At 43.3% G+C, this 17,622-nt stretch overlaps 1 protein-coding gene across 9 annotated transcripts in view; it reads left to right on the top strand.

Moving 5' to 3' along the window:
- Positions 1-17,622, top strand: part of PAX2 (paired box 2) — a 102,528-nt gene that overhangs the window by 66,623 nt on the left and 18,283 nt on the right. For all 9 annotated transcript variants that reach the window (XM_083866571.1, XM_083866572.1, XM_083866569.1 and 6 more), the window contains 2 exons: positions 5,276-5,451; positions 7,278-7,404. In XM_083866571.1, the coding sequence (XP_083722697.1) occupies positions 5,276-5,451; positions 7,278-7,404 (303 nt within the window). The remainder of the gene's footprint in view (positions 1-5,275; positions 5,452-7,277; positions 7,405-17,622) is intronic.

The raw sequence follows: 17,622 nt of genomic DNA, 5'->3' as shown, positions 1-17,622 counted from the left end.
GGGAAAAAAAAGGGAAGGAGCAGTCTTAACATAAAAGTGTGATTTGGGAAGGGGCAGCACATGTAGCCACAAATGCTGAGGGAGTGGGAGAGGGCTGCTCTGAATTGAGCACCCGGGCAGGGATGGTGCAGGAAGCTGCAGGAGAGGACGGGGCCGGTCACTGGTGCAGAGGGACAGCATTGCAGCAGCCAGCTCAGCACCACTGCAGCACACAATTGTGCTTCCCTCGCAGCCTCTGGCAATTAGATGGGTTCTGCTGTGTCACCTGGCTGGCACTTCTCATGCCAGTCACATTCACTTTGATTATGACTGTGGTTTTTATTGGTAGAGCTGCAAGGGCCCAGCTGAGATCAGGGCCCCACGGTGCAGGCAGACATGCCATAGGGATAACAGCCCCTTCCCTAAAAGAAACCAGTATCTCCATGTTTGTGTGGTAGCTGCACAGCTTCTCATGACCTTCTTAGATGTTTCTGTGCCACAAAGTTCTCCCTATGTCAGCAATAATTCTGAGTTATTTGTTGAGATGGTCCTGTCCCACCCTGAGCAGGAGTTCTGTCTGTCTCTTGTAGCCAGGGAAGTAATGAATTCTGCTACTTTGTGCTACTTGTACATTGTGGTGTCCTTGTGCCTTCCAGACCTGAGAATGTCTCTTTGTTTTGGAATTATTTAATGGGTATATTGCCTTGTGTTAGATGTAGTTAAGGTTGTTCTGTTGTTCTTTGGCACACCGTTTCCTTATTATCTGTCAGAATACTTCTGCGACACCTGTGGAGTATCTCTGTGTCTTGTGCTGAGGGTTTACTCTGAACATTCACTGTATGTACTCCCTTGGCTGTCCCTCAGAGGAGAGATATTTCCTGTCACATGCGCAGGGCCTGATCACACTGACAGCAATGTGTGCCTTTGTGAGGGACACAGTGACTGAGGCCATGGTTTGCCTCAAGCTATTTGTTAAGGTTCCTATGATTTAAAAGAGAGGTTTCCCTTGCCACTAAAAGGGAACTGGGAAAGGTGATGGTGCTGCTTCTCATTTGGTACAGTTATCACAGTTACCCAGGTGGCATCCTCAGACTCATCCTGCAGCTGAACCCTTCCTTTACCCCCTTGAACAGGACCCCTTCCAATATCTGCTTTCTTGGTAAATCCCTGTCCCTTAAGCTTTTATTCCTGGCACTATTCATCAGCTGAAGTGACTGCTGCCCAGCACAATGCCATTCTTTATGGGATCTGCTAGTCTTTCCCAATTCAAATTTTCCCCGTAAGCTCTTTCTTCACTACCACCCACAGCCCTTTGATGGACTCTGTCTCTTCCCCAAAGTCCTCTCTGGTCTTGCCTCATACCCACACGGCTGTCAGCTCTCATGCTTTGTGTATTACACTATTTGAAGCTTCTCCTGATACTCCAGCTTACAGAGTCATACGCTTAGATGAGAATTGCAACTTTGATCTAAAACCAGATACAAGTGTCTAGCCCTTGCAGTTTCAGAGAGAAAATGAAAACACATCCTCTAGGTTTTGACACCAGAAGGCAAACACTGGGGACTTACAATCATTTGGTTTTGAAGAAAATAAAACAATCTGTGACTGTGAATGTCTCAACATTAGCAACAAAAGATATACAAATCTGTCTTTCAGGATCACTTCTGTGAAACCTTCTCTGCTTCATAAGTAAAATATATATGCACAATTCATATAATTGCTCTGTGAAGTTTGAGATTCATGCATCCTAATATTAAGCAAAATATTACTGAAAGCTGTTATGCCAAGATCCACCTCGAGGTACCCTACAGGCCTCTGTTAAAAGTTTCTTTGCTTTTGCAGATTTTAAAGCATATGCTAGGGCAGAGTGGCCTATCCTTCCTCCCTCTCCACTCCAGGAATTTCCACCTAAACTAAAGCATTGTCTTTTTCCTTACAACTTTTGCACCCCTCTCTATCCATTTGCTTGCTTTGATCATTCTTTTTTCTTATTTAACCCCATTCTTTATCCTTCTCTTTCCTTCATCCTTGTCTTTCACTTCCCCTAGACTATACAGATCCTCTTTCATCAGCTGCTCCTGGGTTTCCCAAACACACATACACGCTTATGTGTGCTCGTGCACACGCACACACTCTGACATAAATAAATAAATAAATAGAAAGGTCAGTGAGCAGAGCAGCAATAACCCCTAAAACAGTACTATCAGAGGGACATGATTGATCAATTGAATTCCATAGCGGCTCAAAAATGTGGGATTAAGTAGTGTATTATACGCACAATGAGTTGAGGCATGATGTTCATTTCAAGTTCATTTCGCCAGCCCTCTGCCACCAGATCAGGCAATCAATAGGGGCAGCAGATATCATATATCACCTCTCTCCGTGCTAGGCAGAGAGCACCATAATCTCTCGCAAATTTAGAGTGACAGATTTGTCAAGATCTGAAGGGCCCCTGAATAAATGAAGGAAAAGAGGCTCTTACAGTGACTCGGGAAAGCTGTGATTTCAGCTTCTTCACACAAAGGCATGGCCTGTGCACACACGGAAGGCACATGTGCACAGGGCTCTGAAGGCAGACAGAATTGCAAATACCTGTGCAAGTGTGCACAAATCTGTGTTACTACTCAGGGCAACTCACCAAGGGTAAAATCTAGATTAATGACATCAGTGAAAGTTTTATTGTACATCCATCCACTCACACTAAACACGATGCAGAGTACAGAGCTGCCATCCTTGAAAATCAGGTACAGCCAAAACCAGCAGCCACAGACAAATGCCCGGTCAGCCATGTACTGTGATGCAGAATCTAAAGAATAACAGAATAATTATCTACTGCAAAAATACCCATGTGTATTAGCGTCATGGTGTGTACAATCACACACACTACTGACTGATAGGTGGAAAAATCCTCAAAGGCAATGAACTTCACAGGCTGCAGACAGGTTGAGGCTGATACAGAAACTTTTTTTTTTCTATGTCTGGACCCACGAGTTCTGTGCCAGCTTTCTGCAGGGAAGACCAGAGTTCTAGTCCTCCTGCAAGTCACCACTTGCAGAAAGAGCCCAGTCCATTTAAAACATGCAACCTGTGCCGACCCACACAGTGTGCAGTCCACCAAGCCTGATCCTTGCTTTGTTTTCTTAGTCAAATCTGTCATGAGCTCCAGATTTCAGGAAATTGATAACTTTCTCTTGGGCAAATAAGCCTGGGGAGAGGAGAAGACTCCAGGGATCAGTGCCAGTAAACAGCCCTGCTCTGGCTTGGGGTGGAAAAGAAAGAGAGAGGAGGCTGCTCGAGGGAAGGCTGCTGGCAGGGACAAATCAATATGTAATATTTTCTATGGTCTTGTGAGTGGTACTGTACTACGCTACTGTATATAATGTACTATTGATTATATCATATCGTATAATCACCTATAAACGGATATATCTCATAGCCAGAAGGCAGCAGGCTCAGTCATAACTCTGGGCCACCAGCTGGGCATTAACTGTGCCAGGAAAATACCATCTTGGCACTATCTGTGAGCTAAAAGAGGAAGCAGCAGAGTGGCATTGTTCTGGATGCTGCACAGTGAATGTCACTCCAGGCTCCTGGGAGTGTCATGTGTCCGTGACCACCTCACAATTGCATGGAGGGTCTATACAGAACCCTCGACCAATTTCTTGACAGACAGCAGGTTTCTGAGATTCACAGAGTGCAGGCCACCAAGAAAGGCTTAAGTATGAGGCATATTAGTGAAAAACCAGGAAGATAATTGCAGCACAAGAGGGAGAACCTGATCCATGGTCAGTCAGGGTGATAAGGCAGTCAGATGTGTGTCTGATGAAGCACAGTAGGTAAGGATTCAGCACAGAGAGTATGGAGGTATATCAGCATGGACAAAGCAGGGGATTATAACCAGGCACACCAAAGTTAGGCTGAGATGTGACAGCAGAAAGATACTCAGCACAGTTGGAGGAGATTATAATGAGAATACTTGCCTCAGATGAGATGAGGGATTGTGACAGAGGAAGATTCACTTCAGCTGGGACAGGAGGTTATAACAGACAGACTCACCTTGGATATGACAGATGCTAATAGCAGGACACTCACTCGAGATAAAAAGGGGTTGTAACAGAGAAAAATGCACCTCATTTGAGTTGGGGGATAACAGGGAACAAACAAAACAAAACAAAAACAAAACAAACCTAAACCCAGGTAGGTGATCAGATGGTTTATCACACAAAAAAAATTTCACTTTTGATGATGGGGCAGGGCATTTATAATAGACTCACAGCAGAGGGGATGAGTGGGCTGTAAGAGATATGGGATGGCGCAACAGAAATAGAGATACCCTGGAGCATGGCAGGAAGCACTGCTGTGAGATTGGACTGTGTCAGAGGGCTGTTGTAGGGATAGAGATGCACTTCTGGGGAAGCTTCTACTAGAAGGCAGCTATATTCCTAGTAAGAACAAAGTAACACCAGGAAGGCTGATTCCCACTGAGGAGGACTAGGCTTTGTAATACAATAATTTATTTTTGGTAAGAAGGAAGACTGGCAGACATAAAGATTCATCTCATTTTGCAGGGAGTTTTATAACAGAGATATGGATCATGATAAATCACAAGGCACACACAGTTGAATGGGACAGAAACCAACATATGTTGGATGGGACAGTTGCCCCACAGGGAGGGATTTGTCTCTGGTGAAACATGGAGTCAGAAACCAGATTTCCCTGTTATCTAAGGGGGATGAAACACTCATCTAGGATATGATCAGATGAAAACAAAATTATAACAGCTGCCCATAGGACTGGGGAGCTACAACAGAGATCAGCTCCCCTCCAAACTGTAAGACAGCCTTTTTCTCATTGCAGGCTCCCTCAGTCCTCTCCAGTACAGCCCATCCTCAGCACTCTTGTTTCTCTCTGGACTGACTCTCCAGTGGTCTTCTAGCGATGCTAATCGCTGTGCTTTGCTCCCATTTTATGCTCAGCAGTGGAGATTTGGCAATTTTTAACACTGAAAATCAGCGGAACCGAAACTCATCTCTGAGCTAAGCACCATTCTCCACAGCCTCACTCATCCTGGGCAGGAGAATCCCACAGAACCCACTGGAGCAGCCTGGCCACTCCATCAGAGAGGAGGGGGCTCCTCTTAGACCCCTGCAGCCTCCTCTTCCCTCGAGAGTGGCACAGCTACCTGGGTGGAGGCACAGAGCCTCGCTCTTTCCCACTCTTGTCCTTGTCCTGCATCCATTACCAATCCAAGCCAGGGTGGTGCTAACTCCCTGTTTTCTCTGTCTGTGCCCTGCAGATGTATCCGAGGGCTCAGTTCCCAATGGAGATTCCCAGAGCAGCGTGGACAGTTTGCGGAAGCACCTTCGTGGCGACACTTTCACCCAGCAGCAGCTGGAAGCTTTAGATCGAGTTTTTGAGCGTCCTTCTTACCCTGACGTCTTTCAAACATCAGAGCACATCAAATCTGAGCAGGTGAGGGCCTGGCCTGGTAATGGGAACCCACTGAGAGGCACTGAGAGAATGATGGCAGGGAGATTCCCTCACCAAAATCCCTCTCCCCTCTCTCTGTCCCTTGTTCTGACACTGTTATTGCACGTACCTTTTACAGTCCTGTCTAGTTGTAACTGTGTCACTGTGCTGATGCTCATGTATACTCAAACTTTACCTCCTCTTGTGAACTTGCCAAACACATGCACACAGTGCTCTCCCTATGTCCCCATGACTGCTTTTCCCTCTGTATGCCAGATGTTCTTGCCATGAACATGCCTATACCCCCATCCATGTTCACTGGCAGGCAGCACTGCACAGAAGCACCTGCACCCTGAGATCACACTGGTGACCAGTGAGCCACAGGGTTGGGTTTTAATAGATCATTTTCCTTCATGGCCCAAAGCTGAGACTTGACTCCCGTCTCCAACACAGTTTTCCACACTTCCGCAGCTCTGCCCACCTTTCCTTTACTCCCCCGCTCTCCCGGCCTTTTATCCCAAAAGCTGTTTGTCTTAATAAAATGAAAATCAAAAGTCTTTTTAAACCGCCCCAAGCCATAAACCAACAAAGGAAGAGAAGGAGAGGCTGGCTGTGGACTCCCTTCATCCCAGAGTCCCTGGGTTTATTACAATGAATAACCTTTATTTACTTTCATTAGACTATTAAGCACCAGCACAGTCATTTTTCCCCCTGAAACTCTGAGCAGGGCCCATAAAGCAAATCCAAAGCCTAATTGAGTTCATTTTAATTTCTCTCCGATCACAGCGAATTACTCTGGTGATAAATCAGGGGGCAGGCTCACCCCCAGTAGAAGGCCTAATTTGCAGCTAATTACAAAACTGATTTCTACAGGAAGATCAATACAAGAAGGAATTGGAAATGACTAGGCAGTCCTAGCCAAGCAGGGACAGGGGCGGGGAGGGGGCAGCATGCGTTGAACCTGCTGGAGGAGGGGAAGATGTGGGGAGGGGGTTGGGGAAGTGCATGGAAAAAAACGGAGGAGAAAGAGCAGAAAATCAGTTTTAATTTAACGTAATATTAATCAGAGCAACTTTTCCTGCTGTTTTGTAGCCTTCCTGGTTTCTCCAGCTCCTGCGTCTGGTCTGGAGGCTGCCACAATAAAAAGGCAATTACCAGAGCCTTTCGGACAGGACACCCTTTCAGATTCAATGGCTCTCCCCCTCCCACCCTTCTGTTAGCCATGTGGCTCCCCCCTCCCCAATTTCATACCCCAATGCACAGAGTGACAGAGGCAGGGGATGAGGCTTCTTTGTTTTTAAAAGCTAGGACAGAGGTAACAGTGGAGGGGAGGCAGGCGACCCAGGCAGAGACCCTGGTGACAGTGGGCCAACACTGGCTGCTTCCTACAGCCTGCCTGTCCTAGTCATGTCATTGTAGTCCTATGCCCCAGCTGTCCTTGTCACCAGGGCAAACACCTCCCACCTTCACTCAGCTAAGAGGAGGGGATGTGGATTTCACCTTTCTTTTCCCCTGGGCTAGCATGCACAGACATCCACATCCCCACAGCACCAAACGAAGGCTCAGCCATACCATAGATAACAGTCCAGACCCCTCACCTCCCTTCCCTTTCACAGCATCAAGCAGGCAGGTGGGATAGTTCATCCTAGGATCCCCCCGCTGCCATCCACCTCAACCCTCTTGTCACTTTATCTTCTCCAATTCCTCCTCCTCCTCCTCTTCCATCTGTGCAGGGGTTTGCATCTCTCCTTTTCCTCCCCCCCATCTGTACACCCTTCCCTTTCTCCCATCGCATCAATAGCGAGCTGTCTTTCTCCTCTCTTCCCCAGGGTAATGAGTACTCCCTCCCAGCTCTGACCCCTGGTCTCGATGAAGTCAAATCAAGTCTATCCACCTCTGCTAACCCAGACCTGGGGACAAATGTGTCAGGACCCCAGACGTACCCTGTGGTGACCGGTAAGCTGCCTGACCAAACAGCAGAACCAAGCTTTTTATTTATTTCCTTCATCACCATTAGCTTCTGCTTTTTCTGCTAATGCAAGATACCCCTCTGTGGCAAACAAGGAAAGAGACAGAAAGACTGTGGACAACATAAGGGTTCAATAGAAGTTTGAAATTCAGAGTGTTGGCAGTTTTGGGTACACTTAGATATGTCCGGGTGTGACTCAAAGACAGGCAAACCCAGATGTGAATCACAAACTTGCGTGCCTAGATGGGGCTTAAGATTGGGATGTTGGTGGAGGACAAATATGTCCAAATATGCACTGTGATTTTTTTCCTTTGTATCTGAGAACAGGGTCATGGCTTACCCATGATTTCCACTTGGTTTTCTTTTGGAGAAATAATAGTTTAAGTTTTATTCAGCTCTGGCATTTGGAAGGGGTATTTGCAAATTAACTACTGAGATCTGCTGAACTGCAACTGCTAAACTCCCTCCTCATTAAGCCCATGAATCTCTTAGGAAAGCTGGCAAAACAAATTGTTCCTAGCCTTTCCTCATGTGTGGGCGCATTAAACTCAGGTGTGTCTGGGAGAGTAGAAATTGTGAGCAAGGCCATGAAAGCAGACAAACCAGGACACAGAGAAATAGGAGGCAATCTCTGTAGCAGATGCTTCACTGAAACTTCCTTTTTGCTGGTGACACGTACAGAACCTGAGTGGCACAGGTTGGCCTGGGGCCACAGGTCACTCCCACACTGTCCTGATCCTGGTATTAGATTGCCTGTCCCGTGTGTGTCAAGAGCCATAAGGAAGTATTCTGGTGCCACAGCCCTTCTTCTCAAGGCTTTGGTTGCCATCAGTGGCTGCTCACAGAGCTACCAGACTTGCACATCTCCTCCTGGGTACCCAAAGTGGCTGCAAGGCTCAAGTGACTTGACCTTGTTTGATATATCCCCCTTTCTCAACAACTTTTGTAGCCCCTCTAGAAACCTCAAGGCAGAAGTTGAGAAACAGCTCATGACAAGGTGGTCTAAGTCCTGTTAGCAAGGGAAGAAGCTTCTTGCTCCTTGACCAAAAAGTTGTCCACTGATGGCACAGAATCAAGAACATTTGCAGAAGCCCCAGCTAATAACCCCTGATGTCAAAGCAGCCCATGGCTGAGGCAGGCAGTCATTACTTGTTCAGCAAACACTGAGCAAAGGCATATTGTTGCATGAAACTTTTGGCTACCAAGCACTTTGGGACCAGGCAGGATTAGTAACAGTTGATTCAAACACAGAGAATATCCAGTGTGAGGTCTGCAAAATCTCATGGAGAACATGGGAGATGAGCTATATTATTCAGGAAGTGTCTAGAAAGCATGACATCCCAGACCTTTTTCATGGCTTTTACATCCCAGACCTTTTTCACGGCTTTTACAGCTATCAGGCTTGATTCAGAATCCTTGTAGCCATGCAGTTTCTTAGCCAACCAGAAAAAAAAAAAAGGCTTAGCTGTGGCAAAAGTGTTCTACCTTTCTTTGTATGTGCAAAACTCAGCTGGCATTCATCTACTGTTTAGCAGATCCACATCTCTCACAGGAAACATCTTCTTGTCTTTGAGGGGCAAAGCCAGTAGAAGAGCAAGGCAAATCTCCACAGCTAAATGTAAAGGTGACATGTCTACAATCAGAGTTTAAGATTCAAAGACACCATGAAAAACATTCTTTTTAGTCCTCCTGCCCAAGTGAAGATGGTATATTCCAGCCTGTTAATGTGAGAGGAGGCTTCCTGAAGGCTGGGACACTACACAAGCCTTGGACATGACTCTCACAAGGGCACAGCAGGAGACAGATTTGGTCTCACAGAAAAGACTATAGGCTGAGGAAAAAAAATTTCTTCATGTCCCTCCCACCCTGTGCTACTCCTACTCTGTTCCCTGCCACACTCCCAGCTCAGCTTGAGAACATCCCCATCTGATCCATCTGGATTCAAGAGTGAGAAAAGTTCATTTCACACCCAGCTTGACATTCCCAGGTGGCAACTTAGCACTAACATCTCAATCTGTATGCGACATTTCAATCAGTGCAGAGTAACAAAAGCAGAACTATTAGCACTGGGAGCTGTTCACTGGTGGTAATGATGGAGAAACTTAGAAACTGGAAATGAAAAGGGGAAGAAAAAGCCCCTCAACACCCTGAAAGGCATCAGGGGAAGAGGGGCAGAGAATTTTTCCTGTACATTTAGGCCAGGATCCAATGTTTGGATTAATGGTGCCATTACCCAAGAAAGGACTTCAGATAATGCTCATTCTTAAAATGTTTTTGCTGGCAATTAAATGGTTGCAGGTATTGATCTTCATTGATCTGATGTTCTCAATTTGCATAATCTATTAAAGATGAATGATTCATGATATGTTTGCTATGGGGCTGGGCAATGCTTCTAGGAAGAACCAGAGAGGTGAGGAACTCAATGCTGCCTCCTGATCTACCCCAGCTAGGAGATTCAGGAAGAGGCATGCAGATTTCTTTGGTATCACCCAGGTCCTGCTCCCAGGAAGGGATATTGGAGTAATAGTGAGTATTGAATTGCTGGCTGCCTCTTTTGCTGCTATGGTATCATCCTTGAAATGCCTCATACTTTTGTCCCAGGGCAGTCTGTGAATTCAGGTGATTCCTGAAACAAATGTGAAACAAGTCTATCCCTTCAGGGTACAAATTCTGTGTAGAGTCACTTCACAGTATGATATAGAGAGCTTCAGTCTACAAGCAAGCCTCCCCAGCTTAGTCTTCCCAGACAGAAATAAGTATTGCTGGGTTTTTCCAAACCACAGCTGTATGATACCAGATCCTTGTCTTTTCTAAAGACTTAAGAGAACGCCCTTCTCTCTGGCTCATGACTTGCTGTCCTCAGCAAGCTCTTTCAGCTCACACCATTCTGAGACTATACCCCTCCAAAAGCCATCAAAACTTCAATAATATGTAGCTATCTAAGATCTTGAAATGTAATGAGATAATTAAGGAACAGTGTTGCTTAAATCCCTTTATCTGTCTGGGAGCTTCTTGGAACTGAAGAGATGGAAGTTCTGTAAAACAGGCAGCCACCTCTTCAACGTGCCAAAGGCCTTCCTCAAAGTCTTGGGCATCTATTCAAAGACACAGTCTAGCACCACAACTATGTACAGCCCAGCCTTACCTAGTACTGCCAATATCAAACACTCCCTTTCAGACAATGATTCTACTAACACATCTTAGATGGCTCATTTATTACTCAAATCTCTGAAAGCAAGTAAACAAAACCTTTTTTTTTTTTTTTACTATGGAGCAGACAGGTCATCCTTATTTCTCCCTATTAAGTATGTGCAAGGAATTTTCATGAATGAGTTGTCCCTTAGGGACTAGCTGGACACTATGCTAGGAAACATATCCTCATATCCTGCTGTCCTTCATATGGAACAGACAATGCAGAAATTTTCAACCTCCTTGTGAAGATTCAGAGACAAAAAGCTCTTAAGGGTTGCTTGAGAACACCTCACCTCTTTTTGCACACACAGACCAGCAGGCAAGCAACATCTTGCCTTGATGCTACATGCCTCTCATAGCTGGAATGGTGTAGATCCCTCTCAGTTTCTTGGACAATACCTTTGGACACCAATCAGAATTCCTAGAAGCAAAGATCCAAGCTCAAACATACCATGATAAGGCAAGTATGTGCAGTTGAACACTGTTACAAGAATTCTGTTGTTCAGAGTTGTTCTACTTCAATCCCTTCTATTGAAGGCAAACAGGAAAAGCAGATGAGTATAAACCTGTACAGGGCTAGGTAAACACAGAAAATCTCAATTGCTTTCTTTTATTCACTCGTTTCCATGGATCTTTGAGTTTGGAAGGTACTCAATAGCTAGGTAAGTACTCAACAGCCAAGAGGTGAGTGGAGATTTTGGCACTAGCAACAGCAGTACTTTAAAAGCACAAGGATGTTCACAGAAGCCTTGAATCAAGAAGAGAACAAAGGTTAAGATCCATCTTTAAGCACCACCAGAAGTCACAGCTGTTGGAATAGTCATGCAAGGAAGTGAGATGTCTTCAAAGCAAGTTATGAGTTCTGGGGACTTAGATTAATAGTTTGGGAACAGAGCCCTCTCCAACTCAATTATCTAGCCCGGGAGTTGCTCAACAGAGAGGCAGTACTAGAGCACAGTGGACTTTCCATGTATGGCTTGAAAATTGTTAACAGACTGCTAAGGGGGAGGATTTACCTACTGGATGGATCATAAATCGACAGCAAAACTGAAGAAAATTTTCCCTTAGTTGAATCACAGCAGTTTTAACTGTTAGACCTTGTTTTCCAGTCCATTATAATCCATGAGATGCAAAAAGAAAAAGAAAAACTAAAAGACAAGATGAAAAAAAAAAATTAAAATAAATCACTCCAAGAACTTCTACTGTGACTGAAATGGGAATATGTGCCCCCTTCTCTTCCTGTGAGGAAGTTTATGAGTGCTTCTCTGCTGCAGTTAGCACCTATTAACAGGAATAGAGAACTTTTAAAGTCATCACTGCCCACCAAAACAGCTATCATGTCCTACATGGAAAATGTTTCCTTCTCTCTGGGAAATATTTTTTTTTCCCTAAACCAACAAATATCATCCAAGGTGAAAAATCTTGATGACAACTCATGATGTCTTGAACAAATGCACCACAAAAACAAAAAGTTCATGGATTTTACTTTCTTGCAGACCTCCTCTCTCTGGCATAGGATCAGAATTTTTTTCAGTTTATTTTTTTTAATTCATAATTCATAATTCATACATGAATGCATGCAACAAAAAGCTGGAATTACTGACAAAAAAGGATACTTACTATGCTTGAAGGACATAAAAAAGTAGTACTCAAACAGCATCTGATTTCTATGAAAGTTTTCAGGAAAGTTGTGATGCTAGTCATGGATAAATCGCTGGCTAGACACTTGGAAAAATTTTCTGAAATGCTAAACAATCATTTGAGAATTTTAGCCTCCTGCAAGGTGAAAAGATACAATTTCCTTAATTTCAAATTAGTGAGTGAACCAAAGAGAATTTTGTTCATTTCAATAACCTGGTCATTTAAAATCAAGAAACAAACTAGGATTTGAAAAAGCAGGAACATTTGTTTTCCTCAAATTAAGTGAATTAGACTTGGAATGAGAGGATGAAATCTATTAGCTTTAAAATAGGGTTCTTAAACCCAGTCCAAATTCCTCCTTATGGCTATCCTTTCCTCCAGTTAATAAATATTTTTTTAATGCAAATCCTGCTTAGAAAAGCTTGCTTCTTCTGTTCTAATATATTTAGGAAGTCAGAGAACTTATGGTCATTTTATTTAATTAGCATGAATAATTACAAATACTGTTTTTAATTTAATTCTAATTTCCATCCAAATATAACTTGACACAGATAACAAGTAAAAAGTTAATAATCTAATAAAATAATAATATGGACACATCGTTCACTATTTTGCCATGTAATAATATGTGAAGACAAATTATATTAAACAACATAATTGCTTAGATAAATGTGCAGTTCATCTACTTAGCAAAAACTGAAATAACGGTGTTTAGGGTGAATTTTATACTTGTCAAAATATTTGTTACCTCTCATAAAATTCAAGCTTGTAGAAAACAGCCTCACAGTAGAAATGTAAAACTAGTTGATGCAGCTTGCTGTTTTAAATCATGACAAAAACTGACCATTATATTCAGTTGTACTTATAATGTTACAGTGAGAAGGAAAGTATTTCCTTCCCCTTTTCCTTGTTTGTACTGGTGAAAAATTCCTGTCTTACTCCAGGCTACTTTAGCCTCTGATACCAGAGAGCAATGGCCCTGGCCAGGGCTTGACCCATATGGCTTAAAAAAACCTGTTTAGCAAACTGCTAGGGGGGCCAAGTTGGCTTTGGTGATGGCAGATCCCACAGATTCAGCAGCCCAGCAGCGTGGCTGCAGTCACCAGCAGGCAAACAGCCTCCTGGGCACATCTCTGGATGCTCCAATGCCATGAAAATGGAATATGATAATCATTCATGCATCTGCTACAAGGTTGTTACTATCCTATGTCACTTACATGAAAGTAGCATTTTCTGTGAGCAAGTTTTTATATTTAAGATGAGGAACTGGCAAAGGCAGAAGTCCACAGGACCTCCAAGTTTAATCAACTGTTTCCCCTCCTTAAGAAGAGATACTATCTTCTTATCTAGTCAAGGAATTTGTAAAAGCAAAAGGTGTTACTATTCTTCTCTGAGACCAAATGGCTGAGAGTGATAGATGATCAGATGAATGATCCCTGAAACAGACAGGAATGGAGTGGAGGAGAAGGAATCACATAAACTGTTTATATGTATTCAGTGGAATTTTCACTGGCAGTAACTTTATGATGCTGAAGAAAGCAGCTGGTGGGCTTTAAAGGCATATTCAATTGAAGAACAAGGAAATGGATGAGCCCAAAAGAAATAATATCTTTGCTTTCTTTAAATTAGCATTTAAGTGAACAATAGCAGTGAATGAAAATAATGTCATATAATGACAATAGGAGTGAATTTGCATTCCCAGTCAAATTTTCTTCAGCAAAACGACAGCATTGCAGGCTGCCACACTCAATGCTGCTGGACAAAAGGGGACTTTTTTAGAGAAAATAATTGTATTATATTATCTTTCCAGCAATTCAAGTTTTGCCCTTTCTTCTGAGGTTAAATGAAGGATTCAATGAGTATGATTTTGATAAAAATTCTTACAATGTAGACATTTCCCCAGTGTAGCAAAGACTGTGCCTTATACTGGAGTTAAGCAGACATTAATAACTTTTGGTGTCCATCAGCTGTACTTGATTTAATCAGGCCCACTTCTTGTGTGACCAATATTGCCCACTTCAGTCTTTCAGAGAAATTGAGAGCTTAGAGTAATCTTTACCCCATCTTTTTAAGTTTACAACTGCTGTGGGCTACCAAGGAAGAACTATCCTATCTTGTGACCAGTAAAATGCCATTATGATGAAACTTTGGAGTTACCTATAATGAGGACTGTGTGCAAAACTAACAGGTTCTAATTGCATCACCCAGTATATATTTCAAAAGCAGCCTGTTTAAGAGGTAACACTCAAGTTGCAAAACGAGGAATAAGCATATGTGACTTTTCAAGACAGGTAGAACTTGCCAAATCCAATGGGCTGGGACTCCAGAGAGGGGACAATATAAATTCCACTGAAGTTCTCTGTTTGTCAAGTGCACAAGTTTCATGCACATAACTGTCCCCTCCACCCAGGACTCCAAAGCATATCTTCCTTCTTCCACTCCATCTTTAAACAAATGTACTGAGAGCCACATGAAATAGACTTCAGTGGAGTTCTCAAGTGATTAATCAGTATTCCAGTAGCTTCAAAGAGTAATTCCAGATCACAGGTCTACTGGAACCTCCATGTTTTACTCTATAAGAAGAGTATAAAATACAAAAAACATACAGAGTTAGTAGGTCTGTTTACTTGGAAAGCAGCAGTTTATCAGATCAGACATAAAATCTAGACCTATAACATTCAGTTTAATGAAAAAAAAATATGGCAAATAGATTACAGAATCTGACATGGGATGTGATGTCACAACAGCTTTGACTCTTAGGGGAAAGCAGCCCAAGGTTGTTTCTTTAAATATGTACTCAAGAATGTAATGGGCTAAGAATATGGATAAATGTGTGCAGAAACAGAAAATAAACCTGAACACACAAGGCTCACTCTCCAGTCAGTAGGAAGACAAGAAAGGTATACTGAGAAGCAGGTTAATCTTGGCACATCTATAAGTTCTTCTAGCAGAGGTCTGTTATGATTAGAGAAGAAAAATAAACAGGACAGAATTTATTTTCAGTGCCACTTGCAAAATACTCTTGCAACAGAAAACCTAGGAAACTAAGAATAGAAAAAGTGGTTCTTCTGATATGACACTAAGCAAAAACAAACAATATGCTGTGAGTCCTATCTGGTCTTTTGTATGGCCTTTGGAATTGGAGGCAAGATTCCCACATGTGAGAAAGTGATGTAGCTCCTCTGCCTGTACTGTAAACTCACCAGTCCATGAGTTCTGAGGACCCAGCCCCATTCTGCTTACTACAATGAAACTTTTCTAAGGAATAGAGAACATAAACACAGAAAAAGATGCTTCAAAGGTGGGTACAAGGATAGAATTCAAAACACCTGAGATAAATTCAGTTTTGCTACAGGGTTCCTACACGAACTTGAGTATTGTTCGCTGGGGTCAGTTCCTCACAGATAAAAGAGTGATCCCTTAGCAATGCTGTAAGGATATGTGTTGTGAAGGGTGGGGCACTGGGGTCATACAAATATTTGATAGAGACCTCAAGAAAAGACAAAGAACAGGAAACATTGTCAAGATGGTAAGCAGTGTTGAGTGATGTAAAAGTCATCCCTCATGCATGGATGTGCTATCTTGGTATTCTTTGTGTACTATAAAGAAAAGGAGCACTGGATGCAGAGAGCTCATCCTCCAGGAAGACAGCAATGAAAAACAAGCAGCTTATCTAGTCCTGCAACCAACACTCCCCACCCCCCTCGTTTCCCTTTCCTTCAGCGGGAGAGACCATGATAAAAGCTGAGATGAGTCTCTGTAGGAACCCAAAGCTGTGAATCTTCCTCTCACTCTGTCTGGCCAAAATCCCTTCATTCGCAGTAGGAATTTAGGCTGGAGATCACCAGTTCTTGCTCTCCGCCAAAATAACAGAGGAGAGGGTTAGAATGGAAGAAAAACAACCATAACTCAGAAAGTACAGTCAGAGAGGAGTAGGTGATTCCCAAAATGTTGTCCTCTGCTGTTTCCAGCTGCATCCTCAACCTGCTGACTTTCAAGTTTCCCCCACCATGATAGTGGGCGATTTTTTTTTTTTGCCACCTATAAACAAGGATACCATTTGCCTTCTAGAAGAAAAAATGAGACAGGGGCAGGAATAGATTTCTGCTGCATTGGAAAGGGGTTGCAAACTCATTCCACTCCCTTACCATTTGATTACAGGTTGGTATTCCAGCCTTAGGAACAAGATATACCTTGGGATTTGCTGAAGGAGCCTTACTGAGGAACATTCCCATCAAAATATAAGCAAGCCAAAATGGCACTGCTCCACAGCTTGCTGGCAGTAGTGGGACTTAGGATAGGCAGGGGCAAGTTCTCCATCACAAATATGAAAGAATTAGAGAATGGAAAAAAATCAAAATTGAAAACATAAAAGATGCAGTTGAAGTTTGAGGTGGTTAAAATGAAAAATGGGACTATGCCATTTGCAGGTGGATAGATAGATCAATCAGTTGATTTCGTATACAGTGATATGCTTCGGAGCTATAATTCACTGCTGGGGCAATTATTTCAGCAAAGCAGTGGCAGCAGTTATACCAGAGACAGAATTCAGGAGCTTTTAGTCAGTGGAGAGTTGGACAACAAAGGAGTAAAGAATGGTAAATGCCATCCATCAGTATAGATACATGGGATATAAATTATGTCTGTGCAGTTGCAGAGTGTGGAGGGAAAGATAGACAGACAGATAAATAGACACATAAAAGTCTGAGTTTTGGTTGTGCAATCATTCGCTGTCTGACCTTATCCTCGCCTCCTTCCCACTATTCTTAGAGAGAAGAGTGTTTAGCATTATTGTGTTCAAGTCTCTTAGCCATGTTACTGTTGACTTCTTTATCCCCGCACACACTGAGTAAGTGGCGATGCCTCTGGAAGGTGCGAGGAATTTTTCTTCATAAGCCTTGATGTGTTCAAGAGAGGGCTGGGCTCATCTCCACTGTGAGTCTGACAGGGGTTTTAACAGCCTCACAACATTGGGACAAATAGCTCCTGGTCCCTTAACCCTTCCCAGCTTTGCAAGGCAAGGCCTAGCACTGTTGTTCCCATTCCAAGGGCTTTACACAGTCTTTCAGGCTGAAATCCTCTCTGTGGTGGCTGGGCAGAGCGGAAATCCAGGGGCTGGATCAGATTGGCCTAATGCTACAGCAGCTTAAGCAGTCTGTTTTACCAGAGATTATGGTTTCACTTACACAGAGCGCCTGAAAAATGCTGCGGTTTAGGAAGGATTATAGCTGAAAATTCCATGCTTTAAAAGAGAAATAAAGCAGGGGAGGGACTAGGAAACCCAACGTGCCTGGGGGCTGTGCAAACAGGATTAACCCCTGCCCATAGCACCTCTTGCTTCTGCCCACCCACGCTTCCATGTCCACCTTATT

The sequence above is a fragment of the Zosterops lateralis genome (genome assembly GCF_965231275.1).
Source record: "Zosterops lateralis genome assembly, chromosome: 8".
Taxonomy (NCBI): domain Eukaryota; kingdom Metazoa; phylum Chordata; class Aves; order Passeriformes; family Zosteropidae; genus Zosterops; species Zosterops lateralis.
The sequence above is the reverse complement of the archived record's forward strand: the minus strand, read 5'-3'. Positions and strand labels throughout refer to the sequence as shown.